The sequence below is a fragment of the Ostrea edulis genome, chromosome 7, assembly GCF_947568905.1.
Source record: "Ostrea edulis chromosome 7, xbOstEdul1.1, whole genome shotgun sequence".
NCBI lineage: Eukaryota > Metazoa > Mollusca > Bivalvia > Ostreida > Ostreidae > Ostrea > Ostrea edulis.
Window position 1 is genome coordinate 10,028,120 of NC_079170.1, and position 21,283 is coordinate 10,049,402.

A 21,283-nucleotide genomic window follows, 5' to 3' on the forward strand; every position below is an offset into this window, starting at 1 on the left:
ATACTCGCTACACAAACATCTAAAAACATCCCATAGAGGATCACGTCAGAGGTCAAATTCGGTATCACTCTAGACTTGTCGGCTTCAACAAACATTCAATGATTTTGCCAGCGGTGATTTCATTGGTCAATCGAATTTGACCTCTGACGTGACCCTCTACGGGATGTCGTTAGATGTTTGTGTAGCGAGTATGCAAGCGGATCCAACATCTAAGTTCAATTAGATTGCAAAACAGTATGCTGATGATATTAAATAAAACTGGTATCATGTAAATTGTCCTCATTCTGTCTTCTTCGGAATGCCTCGCAAATTTGCCTGTTTTTCTTACGGCAGCGACAGACAACGATGACAAGTATGACAGTAAGCAGAAGCCCTGATATCACTCCCACTATTACCCAGCGCTCATCTGAAAATAAATGTATGAAAATAAAGAAGGCTTATAGTCTTACAATGAGTATACCATATACACATAAAGTGTACAAACTTCAATGCTGTAGCAGTAAACATCATGATATAGTATAGTATAGTTAATGTTATAGTATAGTTAATGATATAGTATAATGATGTTCAGTATAGAATAGTTAATTATATAATACAATAATGTTCTGTATAGTATAGTTAATGATATAGTGTAATAATGTTCTGTATAGTATAGTTAATGATATAGTATAATGATGTTCAGTATATTACAGTTATAGTTAATGATATAGTATAATAATGTTCTGTATAGTATAGTTAATGTTATAATATAGTTAATGATATAATACAATAATGTTCTGTACAGTATAGTTAATGATATAGTGCAATAATGTTCAGTATAGAATAGTTAATGGTATAGTATAACACTGTTCAGTATAGAATAGTTAATGATATAGTATAATAATGTTCAGCATAGAATAGTTAATGGTATAGTATAATAATGTTCTGTATAGTATAGTTAATGATATAGTATAATAATGTTCAGTATAGTATAGTTAATGGTATAGTATAATATAGTTAATGTTATAGTATAGTAAATGATATAGTATAATAATGTTCTGTATAGTATAGTTAATGATATAGTATAATAATGTTCAGTATAGTATAGTTAATGGTATAGTATAATATAGTTAATGTTATAGTATAGTAAATGATATAGTATAATAATGTTCTGTATAGTATAGTTAATGGTATAGTATAATAATGTTCTGTATAGTATAGTTAATGATATAGTATAATATAGTTAATGTTATAGTATAGTAAATGATATAGTATAATAATGTTCTGTATAGTATAGTTAATGATATAGTATAATAATGTTCAATATATTATAGTTAATGATATAGTATAATAATGTTCAGTATAGAATAGTTAATGATATAGTATAATAATGTTCAGTATAGAATAGTTAATGATATAGTATAATAATGTTCAGTATAGAATAGTTAATGATATAGTATAATAATGTTCTGTATAGTATAGTTAATGATATAGTATAATAATGTTCAGTATAGAATAGTTAATGATATAGTATAATAATGTTTTATATAGTATAGTTAATGATATAGTATAATAATGTTCTATATAGTATAGTTAATGATATAGTATAATAATGTTCTATATAGTATAGTTAATGATATAGTATAATAATGTTCAATATGGTATAGTTAATGATATAGTATAATAATGTTCTATATATTATAGTTAATGATATAGTATAATAATGTTCAATATATTATAGTTAATGGTATAGTATAATAATGTTCTATATAGTATAGTTAATGATATAGTATAATAATGTTCAATATGGTATAGTTAATGATATAGTATAATAATGTTCTATATATTATAGTTAATGATATAGTATAATAATGTTCAGTATGGTATAGTTAATGATATAGTATAATAATGTTCTGTATAGTATAGTTAATGATATAGTATAATAATGTTCTGTATAGTATAGTTAATGATATAGTATAATAATGTTCTGTATAGTATAGTTAATGATATAGTATAATAATGTTCTATATAGTATAGTTAATGATATAGTATAATAATGTTCTGTATAGTATAGTTAATGATATAGTATAATAATGTTCAATATATTATAGTTAATGATATAGTATAATAATGTTCAATATATTATAGTTAATGATATAGTATAATAATGTTCAATATATTATAGTTAATGGTATAGTGCAATAATGTTCTGTATAGTATAGTTAATTATATAGTATAATAATGTTCTGTATAGTATAGTTAATGATATAGTATAATAATGTTCAGTATAGAATAGTTAATGATATAGTATAATAATGTTCTGTATATTATAGTTAATGGTATAGTATAATAATGTTCAGTATAGAATAGTTAATGATATAGTATAATAATGTTCAGTATGGTATAGTTAATGATATAGTATAATAATGTTCAATATGGTATAGTTAATGATATAGTATAATAATGTTCTATATATTATAGTTAATGGTATAGTATAATAATGTTCAGTATGGTATAGTTAATGATATAGTATAATAATGTTCAGTATAGTATAGTTAATGATATAGTGCAATAATGTTCTGTATAATATAGTTAATGGTATAGTATAATAATGTTCTGTATAGTATAGTTAATGATATAGTATAATAATGTTCTGTATAGTATAGTTAATGATATAGTATAATAATGTTCAGTATAGTATAGTTAATGATATAGTATAATAATGTTCAATATATTATAGTTAATGGTATAGTATAATAATGTTCTGTATAGTATAGTTAATGATATAGTATAATAATGTTCTATATAGTATAGTTAATGATATAGTATAATAATGTTCTGTATAGTATAGTTAATGATATAGTATAATAATGTTCAGTATATTATAGTTAATGATATAGTATAATAATGTTCTGTATAGTATAGTTAATGATATAGTATAATAATGTTCTATATAGTATAGTTAATGATATAGTATAATAATGTTCAATATGGTATAGTTAATGATATAGTATAATAATGTTCTGTATAGTATAGTTAATGATATAGTATAATAATGTTCAGTATAGAATAGTTAATGATATAGTATAATAATGTTCAGTATATTATAGTTAATGATATAGTATAATAATGTTCAATATGGTATAGTTAATGATATAGTATAATAATGTTCTATATATTATAGTTAATGGTATAGTATAATATTGTTCAGTATGGTATAGTTAATGATATAGTATAATAATGTTCAGTATAGTATAGTTAATGATATAGTGCAATAATGTTTTGTATAGTATAGTTAATGGTATAGTATAATAATGTTCTGTATAGTATAGTTAATGATACAGTATAATAATGTTCTGTATAGTATAGTTAATGGTATAGTGTAATAATGTTCTGTATAGTATAGTTAATGATATAGTATAATAATGTTCATTATAGTATAGTTAATGGTATAGTGTAGGTAATAGTATGATAATGGGACCTCAATTTTTAAGGATTTTTTCCAGACTCACGACTTTCACTCTGAATCCAGAGCGTTTGGCGAAGAAGCAGTCACTACCTATCTTTACGTCTATGATGTGGATTAAAAAGAAGCTACTACCTATATTTACGTCTGTGACGTGAACTAAGAAGAAGCAGGGCTTTAACCCACGACCTTCCGGTCACAAAGTGAAAGTTCCATCCACTGAGCCATCGTGACCACTTTATAGTATAGTAGTATGTTTTAGCATAGTATAGTCTACCATGGTATAATATAGCATAATACAATAGTATAGTCTAGCATAATATAGTCTAGCATAGTAGTATAGTAGAATATTCTAGCATAGAATCGGTTAGTATAGTATAGTATGGTTTTGTATAGTACAGTATGATATAATACAATAAATAAAGTACAGTATACATCTACTACAATATAGTATATTTTGATCTAGTGTAATATGATAGAATATAATGCAGTATAGTATTGTATAATATGATCTAGTTTTCTATACTATGATATTGTATAGTATGATCTAGAATAGCATTGTATGATCTAGTATAGAATAGCTGACTCACCGTGATCTGATTTTGATGAAAGTTCAACAGAAAAGCTGTATTCTTGTACGTGGATGATTCTTTTGTAAAGTTGAAGGGTCAAGTTCGTGGCTGTACTGCACACAGTTTCTGGAGCATCTCCACAACTGTACCCTCGCTATAGAAAACAAGAGGTCCAAGGTAACACTGCTCATCTGACTAATCTTAAACGTTAATATCTTTATGTTTGCCCTACACTGATTTATAATTTCGAAAATGATTTATTAATTCTGAACTTATTCTTAAAAAGGACTCTTTCTACAACCACAATATCATTTCCGCTGGATTGAAGATTCTAATGAAATTGGATACTGTACGCTACAGGACGGTATTGCAAATTACATGCATTTCAACAAATTACACGCATTTCAACAAATTACATGCATTTCAACAAATTGCACACATTTCAACAAATTACACGCATTTCAACAAATTACAGGCATTTCAACAAATTGCACATGTTTCAACAGATTACACATATTTCAACAAACTACATGCATTCTTGAGATTCAATAAGCCCAGAAAAGTCAATATACACCATGAATTGTAGAACTTGGTTTCAAGTAGTATCAGCAATCATCAGGGTGTGACATACTTTCTTTGCATAGTAAAAACAGACAAATCATGTACTCTCTATGTAATATTTTCACTTGGAATAAGATGTATACATGTGTACAATGTTTAATGGTCATAACCCCAACAATTCCGTCTGTGTCCTGCTACTACAACCTTGACCTTGAGAAACAATGGGCATCCTTCACTTGGCATAAAGAGTATGTGTACCAAGTTTGATGGCCCTAGCCCCAACAGTTCGGTCTATATACCGCCTACAAGTTTTGCTACTAAATGATACTGCGACCTTGACCTCTAACCTTGAAAATATCAGGCATCTTCTCATTATAGTGATCAAATGTACCAACTTGCAATATCTTGGAGCTTACAGTTCGCTTTGTATCCTGCCTATAATGTTTTCTTACTAAGTGATACTACGACCTTGACCTTTGATCTCTAGCCTTAAAAAACGATTGGCATCTTTCTCTCATCACGGTGATCAAATGTACCAAGCTGCTATATTCTGGAGTTTACGGTTCGGTTTGTATCCTGCCCACAATGTTTTCTTACTAGGTTTTCCTACTAAGTGATTCTACGACCTTGATCTTTGACCTCTGATCTAGAAAACCATAGGCATCTTCCTCTTATCATGATGATCAAATGTACCAAGTTGTGAAATCCTGGAGCTTACGGTTTGGTCTGTATTCTGCCCAAAAGGTCGGGACAGACAGACAGACGGACGTACGACGCCATACCATAATACGTCCCATCTTCGACGGGCGAATAAAAACTTCTTTTTTAACCCTCCCGGGGATTCGCTATGGACTGATATCGAATCGTATGCATGTATTAGTATAATTTGAGGTTCAACTGTTGCATGCAAAACATAAAATTGGTCTTTCTTGTTTCTTATACTTTGTCTCACTGGGTCAATCTGTGAACAAAACGTCATCTTACACATCTTAACAATATCAAGGTTTAGTGAAAATCATTAGGATGTTAGCGTCAACTGAAGGGAGAGAAGTGGTTCCGTTCAGGAAAATCAGTATTTTATCAATCGGAGATAATACAGGTTAAGGTGGGCTAAAACAAACACAGAGATAGACTCATAACATATACACTGTGCATGTATTACAATTATATAATAAACATTACTGTTAAACTTACTCATTCTAATTGACAAGTTATCTGGGGTAGTTCGCACCGGATACAGCAGAATGCATTGAACGTTGTATGCATGCACCTACCATAGCCACATTTTTTAATCAACGAAAAATGACTGCAATACAACTTAGCCTGAATAGAAATTTATCGTCGCTTAGTGGCATCATTAACATTGGGTCTACATGCTTATAGTACAATAGTACAATTAGATCCACGCACTTTAACCACTACAACTTTCATTGGATCCACACACACTTACAGAACTGCGATTTGTTTTAAATCAAACGCTTATGGTACTACAATTGCCATTGGATCCAAAGATATATAGTACAACGTTTTTCATTGGAACCTATGGTTTTCATTTGATCCAAACACTTATAGCACTATCGTTTTCATTGGTTCCACATGTTTAAATGAATACAGTTTTCGTTGGTTCGAAACACACTTATAGTACTACGGTTTTCATTGGTTTTCATTGGATCCAAACACTTATAGGACTATGGTTTTCATTAGTTCCAAACAAGTAAAATGCTACGGTTTTCACTGCTGAATCTACACACTTAAAGTACTATGGTTAGATCAACATGCTTACAGTACTACGATTTTCATTGGATACACATGCTGTAAGTCCTATGATTTTGATTGGATCCACATGCTTTTGGTACTACGGTTTTCATTGGGTTCACATGCTGTAAGTGCTACGGTTTTCATTGGGTTCACATGCTGTAAGTGCTACGTTTTTCATTGGAGACACATGCTGTAAGTGATATGATTTTGATTGGGTCTATGTGCTTTTGGTACTACGGTTTTCATTGGATTTACATTCTTTTAGTAGTTAGATTTTCATTGGATCCACATTCTTTTAGTACCACGATTTTCATTGGGTCCATTTGCTTTAAGTGCGCACATGATTTTGGTACTACGATTCTCATTGGATCCACGGATTTTGGTACTATGATTTTCCTTGGATCCACATGCTTTGGTACTAACGTTTTCATTGGGTCCATATGCTTTTGGTATTACCGTTTTCATTGGGTCCATATGCTTTTGGTATTACCGTTTTCATTGGATCCACATGCTTTTGGTAATGCCGTTTTCATTGGGTCCACATGCCTGGGAAAGCATGGAGTATATAGACCCCAAAGGTACCGTGATAGACGAAAATGAAAGAAACCAAACATGTCAAACATACTAAAATTCTGGAGCTTTCGCTGTGCCTCATCAGGTCACGAAATTTCCTTTATTTAAACAAAGAAAGCTAATTAATATATACATCTAAGCCAGATAAACAAACTTCCTGCAATATATGCCCTTTGGACCCTTCCAAATTGAGAGTATCCTCCACAACCCCATTTCCATGACCCCTTTTTATCCTCTACATTCTGTAATGGGTACTTACATACAAGTAGACGTCATCTGGTTCCATATGAAGATTTACAGGCCATTTTTCTTGGAATAAATTGAAATGTACAGAACAGTCATCAATCTGGAAATGTTTAAACTCTACGCAAAGGTGTTGATTTGCTTTTGTTCTGAAGCGAAGTGAGCACCTTTTTGTGGAGAACATCTGACCACTTCCTTTGGCAGAGATAACATACACATCATCATCAACTTCAAACAATGTCGGGTCCTGACACCTTCCATAATCATCCATATACACTAAAATTTATAAAGTTAACAGAAATTCAAAATCAAATTCTTGGTGAGTTTGTCAGTTTAATTTAGGTATATAGATTCTACATGCATATCGTTAATTTTTCTTATTTGAACCATTGGTTACAGTTTATTTTCCTCTTTCTTCCTGATAACATTGTTTTACGTTTTCGAACTACACAACTAACTTCAGTCACATTTGACATGGAGTTTTTCTTTGCTAAAAGAAATACAATGTGCAAGTTTGTTCAGATAAGGGACATCTTTTTTTTAAAGTCACCAGAGATCGAAAGTCGTGGGGATATGTTATCTTCAGTCCGTTTCCTTGTTTGTTCGTCATAGAATATACCTTGTATGACGTCTATATCTTGTTTAGATGAAAAGTTTTCATCAAGGTCAAAGTTGTGCAAAAAAGAGACATATATACAAACAAAAAGACAGAAAAACGTTGTGAAGTTTTGGTTCCTTGTATAATCCCACGGTCGGTCGCTCTTCTTAGGTAAAAAAAAAAAGTGCGACTGACCGTGGGTTTCCGACGATGAGTCATTTGTAATTTATTTTGATCCTAGAATGGAGACCTTTATAGGGATGTATAGTTTTATGTAGGGATGAGAGGTGAAGATAACGAGCTTATCTAATAATTTGATCAAGTTCGATCAAATCAGATCAAAGGACTGATAGAAATAGACGAGAGGCAAAGAGAAGTAGATGAGGGATATGTCGAAAAAGATAAGGGACAGATGGAAATAGACGAGGGACGGGTAAAATAGAAGGTAAATGAAATTTGTTGGACCTTAACACATAAAATTGTGTTTGCACACACTTAAAATTCTATCTGGATTTGTAAACTTTTTTGCACTATAGTAATTAAGATACAGTTTTTATATGCAAACTTGCATGAACAATGATCCATCAGAGACAATAGTAATCCACATATACATATATTAGTAATTCTCCTGAGCCGAAGACTCAAGTTAGCTTTCCTGATCAAAACTTTCCCGGCGTTGTCTGTCATTGTTGTAAACATTTTACATTTCATCTTCTTCAGAACCACTAGGCCAATTTCAACCAAACTTGGCACCAATCATCCTTGGATAAAGGGGATCAATGTTTGTTCAAATGCGGGGCGGGGGGGTGGGGGGTGGGGGGTGGGGGCACCCCTCTCCAAGGGGAGATAATAGCGAAGATACACTGACAAATTTTTAAAATCTTCTTCAAAACCAGCGGCCAATTTAAATCAAGCTTGGTGCAAATCATCTTTGTGTGAAGGGAGTTCACGTTTGTTCAAATTAAGGGTCATGTCCCCTTCAAAGGAAAGATAATCACAAAGATGCAAAAATATGGTGGGGTCATTAAAAAATCTTCTCAAGAACAACTGGTTCAGACAAGTTCAAATTTACATAAAAGCTTCCTGGCATAGTGCAAATTCAAGTTTGTAAACATCATGGCCCCCGGAGGTAAGTTGACGCCACAATAGGGATCAAAGTTTTACATGCGAATATATATGGAAAATCTTTAAACATGGGCTAAGGTGACTCAGAATCAAGTGAGCTAGGTGGCCTATGGCCATCTTGTCAGATAATTATGTCGACTTTTCAAATAATTTTGTCCGCTTGTCGAATGATAAAATGTTAAAAAAAAGAAGAAAAGTGACTGTAAAAATATTTTCACATTTAAAATGCGCCGTCCACTTAAAGGGACTGGTTCAAGATTTTTGATAAAAATATTTTGCATTTTTGACGTTAAACAATAAAAATATAACTCATTTAATGTTGACAGCCAAACTTCGACCTTCTGAATGCAAGAATAAAAGCAATATTTTAGCCTTAAATTTGTGTTTTGTAAACAAAGACTTTATGTATACAAACAAACAAGTGAAATTTTTATTTTTGTAATGTAAAGCATCTTAATTTTGCATAGTCTCAAATGACACATTTTACACCAAAAATGTTTGAATTGTGAAAACTATAACAAACTTAGATTGTTATCCATTTGTTTTGAAAATATCGTAAACAATAACATACCGCAATCTTTATTTACAAAACAAATAACTAACTTTCTAAAATGAGCTTCTGTGATAATGTATAACCTTAATTTTTATGTGAAATCTTTTAAACACATTAGACAGTAGATTTTGATCATTTAAAGTGCAATAGAAATTTTTGGGGGAAATCGTGAATCAGTCCCTTTAACAACATGCTTGTAATTGTCTGACAGTCTACTTCACACAAAGTAAAGGATTTATAAGTACGAGTTACTAATACAAAAGTTTGTCCTCCCGAATGACACTTATGCATTGCATATCTAGTTTTCATATATTGTATCATATGCACGCCTTGCCATGAACGAAACAAAATGTTTGTATAAATTATTGTAAAATTATCTCTATACCATGTAGTTCTTGGTTTATGAGAATAATGAATACACGCTGATAATGATTTGACAAGCCCACATAAAGATCTGATAGGTCGACATAATGTGTCTTGTTAAACGATTATATTGACTTGTCAGACAATTATATTGAATTGTTAGATCGTGATGTCAACTTGTCATATATTAAGATGGACGGTAGATACCAGCAAATGGCATTATCACATCAGAATCACAGGGGCTAAACCCGTTTTGGCGATGGAATTTTTAACGACTTAGGTATGTCGCGAAAATGAATGAAAATATTGTACGAGACCAAATATAATGCAATTTTATGAAATTATGTCAACAAGTAATGTTAAAAACCTGTGCATGTTTATTCTTAAGATTTACGAATTAGTCTGGTCTCCTTAACAGACGTGAATACATGGAAATTCTGTAATGTACCTCATATACCATTTTCATTGTGGTTTGATCGAATAAGATTGCATTAAATGACACCATGGTTAAATCAACGATAAATTGAAAATTATTTTAAAAAAAAAAGAATATCGTACTCACGTAAATTCTCTGCATAAAGGAGTTGTGAATCACATAAGATACAAAGAATAAAAAACAATGGTCTCTTTAAATCACAGTGCATAATTTGTTCCAACTTGATTTCAGAAGTGAAACTACGAAATTCCCTTCAACATTCATTTTAAATGTCACTCTTTTTTTCCGTGAATTTAACAAAGGTAAAAATTCCTGGAAATTTTTAATACCCGTATCCACACAAACAACGGGTATATCAAGTGGCCTGCATGCGTATTTGTGGTATACAGGTGGAGGTTTTCCCTGGTATTCAACATATAGTCGATGATAAGAAGAAATTCTGTATTTTATGTTGGTTCTGTATTGGCGATATAAGGATTTTTTTCAAGTAGTATAATTATCTTGCGTTTAAAAGAGAAAGAGGGATAAGAGATTCGTATATCCATCCTCACTTATGAAAGGGGGATCATTAACAACAACCCCCTCCCCCACCCCACCCCCAAGCTCCCATCCTTCCCCCTAATTAGTACTCGGAAAAATTCATCGAAGAGAAGTCTCAAGTTTTCTTGTTAGAGAATGTTTGTCTATGGATATATCTTTATGTTATCTCATAAATGCATATATACATGTACATTTGCTACATTATTTAAACAAGAAATGTTTGTAAAACATACCCCCCCCCCTCAACTGTGCCATCTCTACTCGTAAAATTTCGAAACAGTCAAAGCAAGAAAGCACCGGGGGCATTAGGGGCACGGGTTAGCTGTCAGTGTGTTGCTTTTTTATTTCGTCGAATTATGGTGGATTTTTATAGGTGGGATATCCCCCAGTCAGGTGCTCTGCCATCTGGCCACCTGCAATCAAGCCCGGCTGACTGCTACACATGCATGGGTTGGTCACTGGTATAACAGAAACCTCTTGTGAGATCACCAAGCGATGTACTCCATGCATTTAATGTCAGCTAGAAGGGTACACTATGTAATTCAGAGAAGAAGAGATTCAGAGAATCTGGGTTCGAATCCCGGTCTGGTCCATTGCATTTCCTCCCTTCCTGTTACGTATGAAATATCATCACGATCAAGAAAATGCTTTTCAAGATATTGGGCAGATACCAATTGTTTCTTGTACTACATTGCACCTGCTGACTTTTGGAATCAAAAAACATTAGGGGTCATCTACTATTCATAACCAACCACGTATAAAATATCCTAACAACTGGACAAGAGGTCATCAAGATTTTGGGAGGACATATTGTATAGAGTACTACATTTCACCTAGTGATGTTTGATTTATTGACCTGAAAATCGATGAGGGTCATCTACTACCAACCCCTGTATGAAATATCATCACTATTAAGATGCTGGGTGAACATCAATTGTGCGGAGTGCTGCACCCGGTGACCTCTGGACCTGAAACTCGATAGGGGTCCTGTAATACTCATAATCAACCTCTATATGAAATATCATGAAGGTGAAGTGAATGGTTCTCAAGATATTGAGCGGACAAGATGTGGTCTACCAACTGACCAACAGGTGCAATGCAAAATGCCACTCTTCTTTGAAGGGGGCATAAAAAATATATGGTCACACACAGTTTAGGGCAAACTGATCAGTGTGTGACCGGCTTTTTTTTATGTACGCTATATATTATCTATGAACATGTGTAGGTTTCATGATCTCCAAATCGTTTTACGTCCATCATCTTTAAAGTATCTTAATATACTACAATTTTGTAGCTGTACAGAAGCTTTGGTATGCAATCGTTCTACAAATCCGATCACTCTAATCAGCAATACCTCTTGAGGACACTGCGGATGCCCTGCAATTTATAAAAGTTAAATGACTTCTCTTCAATTAACAACAGAGGACAACATGGGTCATTGTTTTATATCCACATTAAGAGTACTTCCAAGCACATATAATTATAAAATCTAAATCAATTAACAAACACATCATCACATTTAGGTCTTGTAAGTTGACACTATAAATAAACTAATAAATATGACAAACGTAACTGATTTCCATAGCAACCTAATTTGGCAAAACTAATACAAACTTAAACTTGAATGACGTATCTGTCACATTCATAAATAAATTAATTCTAACAATTTCCATAAATACAAGAAATATAAAGAAACTGTTCAGAAGGCAATGATATGCGAACATTTGTGAACCTTGTTACACATGAACATGCAAATGTACCGTGGAATCATTCTAATTCACTGGGGGGTGGAGGGGGGGGGGAGGGGCAATGTTTGTGGGTAAGCAAAATTTTGCTGGTTCGTGGGGACGCAATTTCGTGGGTAAGTCATACAATGTCACTGGGAGAGATGACTCAATTTGATATTTAAAATGGTCGTGGACACAAATTCGTGAATAAGAGTGACCCACAAACTCCACGAACTTCAATCCCCCCTGAATAATGACGATTCCTCAGTATCTAATATAAAAATCTATTCCAGACGTAGAATATTTTTAAAAAGTGAATAATTATGTTTTTAGTACAAGGTGCAACACCAGTCTCAAGTACCCATGAAATGCACACACAGAGAAAAAGTTTATCAAAGAAATAAATTTTATTTTTAAAGATACATAGATGTATGGACTGTGATGCATGCCCGCATGCTACATGAACCACGTTAGCCAACACACTTCATGAACCACGTTAGCCAACACACTTCATGAACCACGTTAGTTAACACACTTCATGAACCACGTTAGCCAACACACTACATGAACCACGTTAGCCAACACACTACATGAACCACGTTAGCCAACACACTTCATGAACCACGTTAGCCAACACACTACATGAACCACGTTAGTTAACACACTTCATGAACCACGTTAGCCAACACACTACATGAACCACGTTAGTTAACACACTTCATGAACCACGTTAGCCAACACACTTCATGAACCACGTTAGTTAACACACTTCATGAACCACGTTAGCCAACACACTACATGAACCACGTTAGTTAACACACTTCATGAACCACGTTAGCCAACACACTACATGAACCACGTTAGCCAACACACTACATGAACCACGTTAGTTAACACACTTCATGAACCACGTTAGCCAACACACTACATGAACCACGTTAGCCAACACACTACATGAACCACGTTAGTTAACACACTTCATGAACCACGTTAGCCAACACACTTCATGAACCACGTTAGTTAACACTTCATGAACCACGTTAGCCAACACACTACATGAACCACGTTAGCCAACACACTACATGAACCACGTTAGCCAACACACTTCATAAAGTACGCTGGCGTGAAGCGTCGCAGTTTATACCCGCATGCATTTTCAAAAGTGAAATTCATTTCTAACATTTACATTCTATTTTCATTTCTGTCGGAATTCCCAGCCGTTAAAATAGACGTACTATATCATCAAAGATTCATACGCGCATTGTTTACAGTACATTCATGAGAAAATGGCTATCGTTACAGTTTGTAAAGATATCAAAGGCGAAAACATTATAAATATATTCAGAAATAAACTTATGTGAAACAAACCTAGTCGCTTCAACTGCATTATGGGATGCAATATTTAAACTTGGTGCTATATATAAGAGTGAAGCAATCATATAATCTTTGAATCCTGTGCAGGAAGCCAGTAAGCCACTTTATAAATATGTCGTACAATCACACTGGAATAGAATAGTTACTCATAAAAATTTGTTACATATAAAAATATTCACTAGCCATTATTCAATTACACATCATTATCGTGATAAAAATATTCACTAGCCATTATTCAATTACACATCATTATCGTGATAGGCAGCACATGAATACTCCTGTATCTGTCTACATACTCCTCTTTCTGAACTGAAATATTCCGAACCGATATAGTGAAGGTTAGTGTTCTGATCAGTCCCTTACAAATCTACAAAAGGTTAACAAAGTTCACTAATTCTTGTCAGACAAGCATTTTGACACTACATAGTTTTTAATGCCAATACATGTTGTTTTGAATGCTATTAGAGAAATAAAGCAGAAAATGCAAAAATACTGAGAAAGTGGCAGTAACATTTCGCTGCAGGGCTGAAGGAAAGAGATGGAGTGGGTGTGCTTTCCCATGCGTATATTCTCTATAATCTGTGATACGTGCTGATAAGAAAAAAGTAAATGTATCTATAGAATGGATCGAAACATTGCATTTACAACAGAAAGTCCATCAAGTATCAGGACCCAGCTCCCTTTTCTCTCTTTCTAACACCCTCCATCACCTTTTCTTCTTCCCTTTCAACAAACCCTATGACTATTCTCATTCATATGTCACAGAGACATTGAAAAAATTATATGTTTTAATAGAAAGAAAATAAACAATTTTTTGCTAACAGCATGCTTTTAAACCTATGACTATTCTCATTCATATGTTACACAGACATTGAAAAAATTATATGTTTTAATAGAAATAAAATAAACAATTTTTTGCTAACAGCATGCTTTTAAACCTATGACTATTCTCATTCATATGTTACACAGACATTGAAAAAATTATATGTTTTAATAGAAATAAGATAAACAATTTTTTGCTAACAGCATGCTTTTAAACCTATGAAAATACAACAATACTCCATATTAAATGATATCTGTTTTCTGTATCTACACTATCTAGCTAATACGTGTTTTCAATAATTAGTCTATAAAGCATGAAGATGTAGAAAGAAACTCTCCTGTATCACACGAATAATAACAAGACAAAACGCAAACAAAATTATATCAATTAAACTAATTGTCCGACTGGGCAAGTGTTTGAGGAGCATGACTTAAGCGACCAACAAATTTATTTACTGGTCATAGACAACGCAATTAATGCTAACATTAAACATGGCAGTATCAATAATCTCAAAACAAATACGAACTTAGATATCAAACCAAATGTGTACATGACAGTGATTTACAATGACTAGAATAAACTATACCCTGCATCTAGTACATCTACAGACTCTCTCAGTGGAAAACATGGCAGCTAGATGCTATGACCACAGTAAAAATACATAGCTGTGACATGATCTTAAGAGTGTAATACACTGTACATTAAAAAATGAAACAGGCTTCACAAAGTGTCCCTCCATTGATGACCTTTGGAGTGGTTTTTACATTATGAGTGGATTATTTTTTTCAACTGTGATATGAAATCTGTGCAAAGTTTGTGGTGGGATTTGTGCTGATTGTGTATGGATTAGTGCAGAGTTTGTTGTGTGGAATTTGTTGTGTGGATTTGTGCAGTTGGATGTTTGGATTTCTGCTCTATTTGTGCGGATTTGTGCTGTTGTGTTTGTTCTCTAAATCTGTGCTGTGTTTTGATTTGTTCTGTTTGTTTAGATTTGTGCTGTTTGTATAGATTTGTGCTGTTTGTTTAGATTTGTGCTGTTTGTATAGATTTGTTCTGTTTGTTTGGATTTGTGCTGTACTTGTGGGGATACCAGGGTTATCCAAGGAAAGTTCGTAGGTCATAACATATGGAGGTATTATTGATGATGCAGGTGTCCAGAGAGCCTGTGATATATCCTGTACAAAATATCCTAGAGCAGCACGTTACCAAAACAGAAATACAACACCTTACACCAATAATTAGGTGTTATCATATCGATAATGAAGAAATTGAAACATGTAAATAGCTACCAACGAATTGTCAGAGAGTAATAAGATAGGGTGAGCCCACAAATACACGATACATGTAACTTACCTGGATTTTCAATTTTAAATGCTAAGCACCTGTTCAAATATGCCCAGAAACCAGATATTTTGTTTAACCTTTTGTATGAAAGGTGATGATAACGAACACGATCAATCTCACAACTCCTACAAGAAATACAAAATAAAGAGATGGACAAACACGGACCCCACGACATAGGGAGGCCTATAAGGAGTAAGTATCCCCTGTGAACAATTCACATCCGCTGTGAGCCCTATGGTCGACAGGAGATGCTTATTCTATCCTAGGCACCTGATCCTACCTCTGGTATGTCCAGGGTCCGTGTTACAGGAGGATACTGTTACATCCTGGTTTGTGTATCGTCAGGGGTGTTGACATAAGTAATTTGAATTTATTCGATCAGTCGTCATATTTTCTCTCTTTAAATTATTTCATACCTATGTATTTTACATAAATGGAGCGTCATGTAAGAGGTGATGAACCTTCGAAGAACAAGCAACAGAGGTTTCCCTTAGAAATTGCGCGGAGTACTAACTATACTGAAAATTATAGGTGGCAATCGGTAGGTACCATGGTTTAGAATCAATATAAATTTAACTGACCAATACAATTTTAGTGATGCGGCGACCGGCATTTAATTTAAGTGGTGACTGCTACTTATTGTATGGTGGTCGCTACTTAAGCTATACGACAACCACCATATGATTCAACTGTTGGCTAATAATCATTATCTGACAGTCAACACTAAATTTAAGTGGCAGTTGCGAATTTATTTGTATGGTGGTCACTATTTAATTTCTGTGACGACAGCCACTTCATTTAGCTAGTTTTCTCCTATATATGAAAGATACGCAAGAGCTTGTTCTGCGTATGATAAGTTTTTAAATCGAGGCAAGCTCTTGACAAACAAGTTGATGGTACAGGGGTTTTAACATTCTCGATTGAAGTCAGCATTTCGCAAATTCTATGGTCGTTATAACGATCTAGTTCGTCAATACAACCTATCATTGGGTCAAATGCTCTCTGACTTGTTTCATACCGATTGTTAAGCCGTTCTTGGCATATTGATTTTGATTACGGATAACTCCGTTTACCTGATCAAGATATGCAAGGTGAAGATAACGAACAATGATCAATCTCATAACTCCTACAAGCAATACAAAATAGATAGTTAGGCAAATAGATAGGGCTTACGGCGAGTGTGACCGGTCGACAAGGGATGCTTACTCCTCCAAGACACCTGATCTCACTTCTGGTGTGTCCAAGGGTCCGTGTTTTCCAAAATATCTACTTTGTATTGCTTATAGGAGTTATGAGATTGATCACTGTTCGTTATCTTCACCTTTCATAGATGAAAAAAATATAATTAACTTAGTAATGCTGAGTTACTATTTTTATAAAGAGGTTAGATTAATATGTAGACACGTAGATTTTTTTTTCAAAGTCAGTTGGAGATGTCAGTCGGAGAAGAAATTGTCGAAGAGAAAACAAGACCTAAACGATTCTCTCTCGCCCAAACCTGAAATTCCTGAATCTGCAATATCTGAAGATGCTTGCATGTTAAAGGTGATAAATCACCGGGAGGGGCATGCTTTGAATAAATTGAAATCTGCAATACATGAAAATGATTGCATATTGATAGGACTGAAAATGGCCCTCCTAGTCTATAGAAGAGGATTTTAAAGCCTTTTCCCTCTAGAAGCTTTTTTTCGTATGTAATCCCACTCTATCCCCCGCAATTTCAATCTACACTACATAAGGATTCTTCCGTATTAGTAATAATTAGTCATGTCCCTGTTGTTCTTTTTAAAGACATTCCCTATATATGTTCATGTAAAATGTGTGTTCCTAATATAGCCCCTGGGGACCATGACTTGATAAACTTCAACCTGCATTATCTACTGATGCTTGTATATTGATAATATTGATTAAGCATGACACTACTGGACTTGAAAAAAATAATTATAAAGTTTTCTCCTGTTTATTCCCTTTGATCCATACTGTAGTCCTACCCAAACCCGGGACAAAAATTTGAACAAATTTAAATCTACATTGTGAATGTTTGCAAATCATTATTAATAATCATAGCTGATCGAGGTAGTCCAGTGGTACAGCGTTCACTTCGTAACTGGGAGGTTGTGAGTTCGAGCTTCGCTCATGCCACTGCGGCGTCAAACCTAAGACATAAGAACTTAGGTAATTATTGCTCCTTCGCCAAACGCTCGGCATTCAAAAGTGAGAATCATGGGTCTTTCTGATTACCTTAAAACAGAGGTCCCGCGTCACCCACAGCAGGTGTTGGCAAGTCAAAGAACTCTCATTGCTGAAAGATCTGAACGGGATTTGTGGTACTTCACCTACATCTCGTGACGTCTAAATATTAGTGAAAAATATCAGGCTGATGGTTTTAAAGTTAACTATAAATAAGCAGTATTTTTATATCCAGAGTAAATTGATAAAAGACCTTCTAAAATTGAAACTAAAAAGGAATCATAATATCACATGACATTTCCAATAATGCTCTTTAAGGGGTATAAATGTACCAAGTTTGATGTCTGCCATGCAAAGGATGTAAGAAAATATTCAAAAAGCAATATTTCTTATGTCCAGAGTAATTTGATTTTTTTTACCTAGTGACGAAACATTTGTTCGCCGAGTACTATTTATATTTTGGATACTATCGTAGTAGAGATAGAAGTATGGAGCAGGTGTTGAGAACAATACGATTAACAGACAATGATAAAATATACAAGTTTTATCCTCAAGCATTTAGGGGAGGGTGGTAAATAGATGGGATTTTAGTGGATACAAATCAGTTGTGAGGGAGGTAACAAGAATAATGGTTAATGAAAAGCAGGCAAGAATTTTTAAAATCACTGGAGTTAGTCTCGGTAATGTCGACTATGCTGGGAATAGGAATGGTCATTGTAGAAAATACGACAATAATAGTAGTAATGTTTTCAATACAACCAAATGAACTGCATCGTAAGACTTACCGGATCATTACATCATAGAGTATGTAAAAGGAAAGACTGTGACCCTAGACTCACCGAAATATAGAAATAAGAAGCTTACATCGGAAACATTGACTTTAGATAATGGGATAACTGAAACAGGGTTAGTCATGACTGATGTAGTAATCTTCTGGTTCATCTATTTATTCATCGGTGTTCCATAGATACACACCTGCTTCGGATCAGCAGGTTCAAAGCCCTGGTAGAGAGTGATGGCTATTTTTGACCGCCAAATGAGGAGGGGAAAAACGCGGAATGGCCGAAATTTTGTATGGAAGAATCGCCATTTAGAGGAAACGAAAGGACAGCCGTTTTGGCGGAAACGGAAATGCCCCGAACCTGGTAGGTCGCCATTTGGAGCGGAAACATCGATATCTTTGGCGGAAATGGAAGTGCTACAATTTTGGCGGAAATGGAATGACTGTCATATGAGTGGAAGCCCCACCATTTTTAGCGGAAGGACCACCATCTTTGGCGGAAGCGCAAACATCTTAGTAGGCAATCATCTTTGGTGGAAACGGAAGGGTCGCCATCTTGACGCCGGAAGAGCTGGCGTCAGTAAAGGGGGTCGGCTTGTCCCCACTATACTACTAATTCCCATCGAGAATGACGTCGTAAATGGCCTTTCATCTACCGCTCAAAAGAACATGGAAACACTGATGAACAAAGAAAACTATCTTTAATATCTAAAGGATCAATTGTTATCAAATTGTGAACATTTAGTTCTAAAGTTTGTGTGTACGTTGTTTACAATGGATGCCAGTTAGGACAGACTTTGATGCCCGGCTCCTTAATTGTCACCGCCCTGGCCCTGTCCCATTATGCCAACAAATTAGAAAAGAAATTATGATTATTTTAGTAAGCAGGTATCTAGGCACTGCAAGTTTGATTAAATTGTTAAATACCATCTTATATAAAATTTCATAACATCAAAGGGGAAAACCACATGGGTACAATTCGTCAAGAGTTTCGAAATCTACATTTGCGTACATTTTTACTGAAATTAAAGCTTACAGAAAATACAAAATCAAATGTGTAGGAAATGAGCACACTAAAATACTTCAACCATTCTCAAAATCTTCTTCAGTCATTTTATGAAGATCCGTACATGCCTAAAGATCCCAACATGCCTGAAGATCCCGACATGCCCGAAGATCCCGACATGCTAGAACTACCCTCAGAGACTGAAGCAAGAGCATATTTGAGTATTTGACGAGGATTCATAAAGCATTCCTTTACTTTATCAATAACTTGAAGTGAGACGGCCATGCCTGTTTTGCATTTCATTGCAAAGTGTTCGCAGTTATTTTCTACGACATCGTATGGTCCCCATTTACTTGGATTGGCCAGGAGTTCCTTGGCGTTTTTTACCACATCAGCAGGAGGCAGGCACTGGCCGTGTGGGTATGTAATCTTTGTCAATGGTCTGTTCCCTTTACCGGTAAATTGGAACAAGTCGACCTGCCTCACTCGTGCATCTGCTTCGCTTTCTCCACCAAAATCAATGATTCCTTCCTCGTGGCTGATGAAGATACCGTGATGGTAATACTTAACCCCATTCATATCTCCAACAACTGTCAGTTGATCACCAGGTCGTAAAGTTCTAAACAAAAAGCGGTAATAATGGTGAAATATATCCAGTTAAAATCCACATATAACGTCATTCTGTTATTTGATCTGTCCATTAATAAGGAATGTAGAGTTTTGGACGACTACATAGTAATGTTCTCTTGAGTTCAATTTTATAATTTTTTGTATGTACGAATTCCCCCTACATCTCTGTCACTACGGAGCTTTTGATTTTTTAAATTGAAATCTACAGGCGTAGATGGGATTCAAACCTAAAACCCTAACCTGGAATGACAACCGTTGAAATAGAATTAAATGATCTATGCATTATATGACAAAACTGTGTGATAATATGAAAGGCGAAGATATTTAGTTGTAATTCTCGGAGTTATCTATAGTTCAATTCAAACTGGTGGTGGACTTTAAGTAGGTCAGTATCTTCGTACCACTCCATTCATTTAAAGCAATGGACATCGGCTCCATTTCTTTCAAGGAATGCAAAAATGTATTTCGTCAGAGGTACATTGAATGAACCAGAATAGGCATTGATACAAGGTGAAGATAACGAATAGTGATCAATCTCATAACTCCTATAAGCACTACAAAGTGAATAGTTGGGCAAACACGGACCCCTGGACACACCAGAGGTGGGATCAGGTGCCTAGGAGGAGTAAACATCCCCTGTT

The 21,283-nt window shown here is 34.2% G+C and overlaps 2 protein-coding genes across 2 annotated transcripts in view; both read right to left on the reverse strand.

Moving 5' to 3' along the window:
* LOC125656182 (uncharacterized) overlaps positions 1-21,283 on the reverse strand; it is a 374,718-nt gene that overhangs the window by 16,123 nt on the left and 337,312 nt on the right. The window lies entirely within an intron of this gene.
* On the reverse strand, positions 235-7,423 carry LOC130047603 (uncharacterized). The gene is made up of 3 exons (XM_056142940.1): positions 7,169-7,423; positions 4,036-4,171; positions 235-406 (listed from the first exon to the last, which is right to left on the reverse strand). Exons 1-3 carry the CDS (start codon positions 7,421-7,423, stop codon positions 249-251), a joined length of 549 nt encoding a protein of 182 aa, XP_055998915.1. The 3' UTR covers positions 235-248.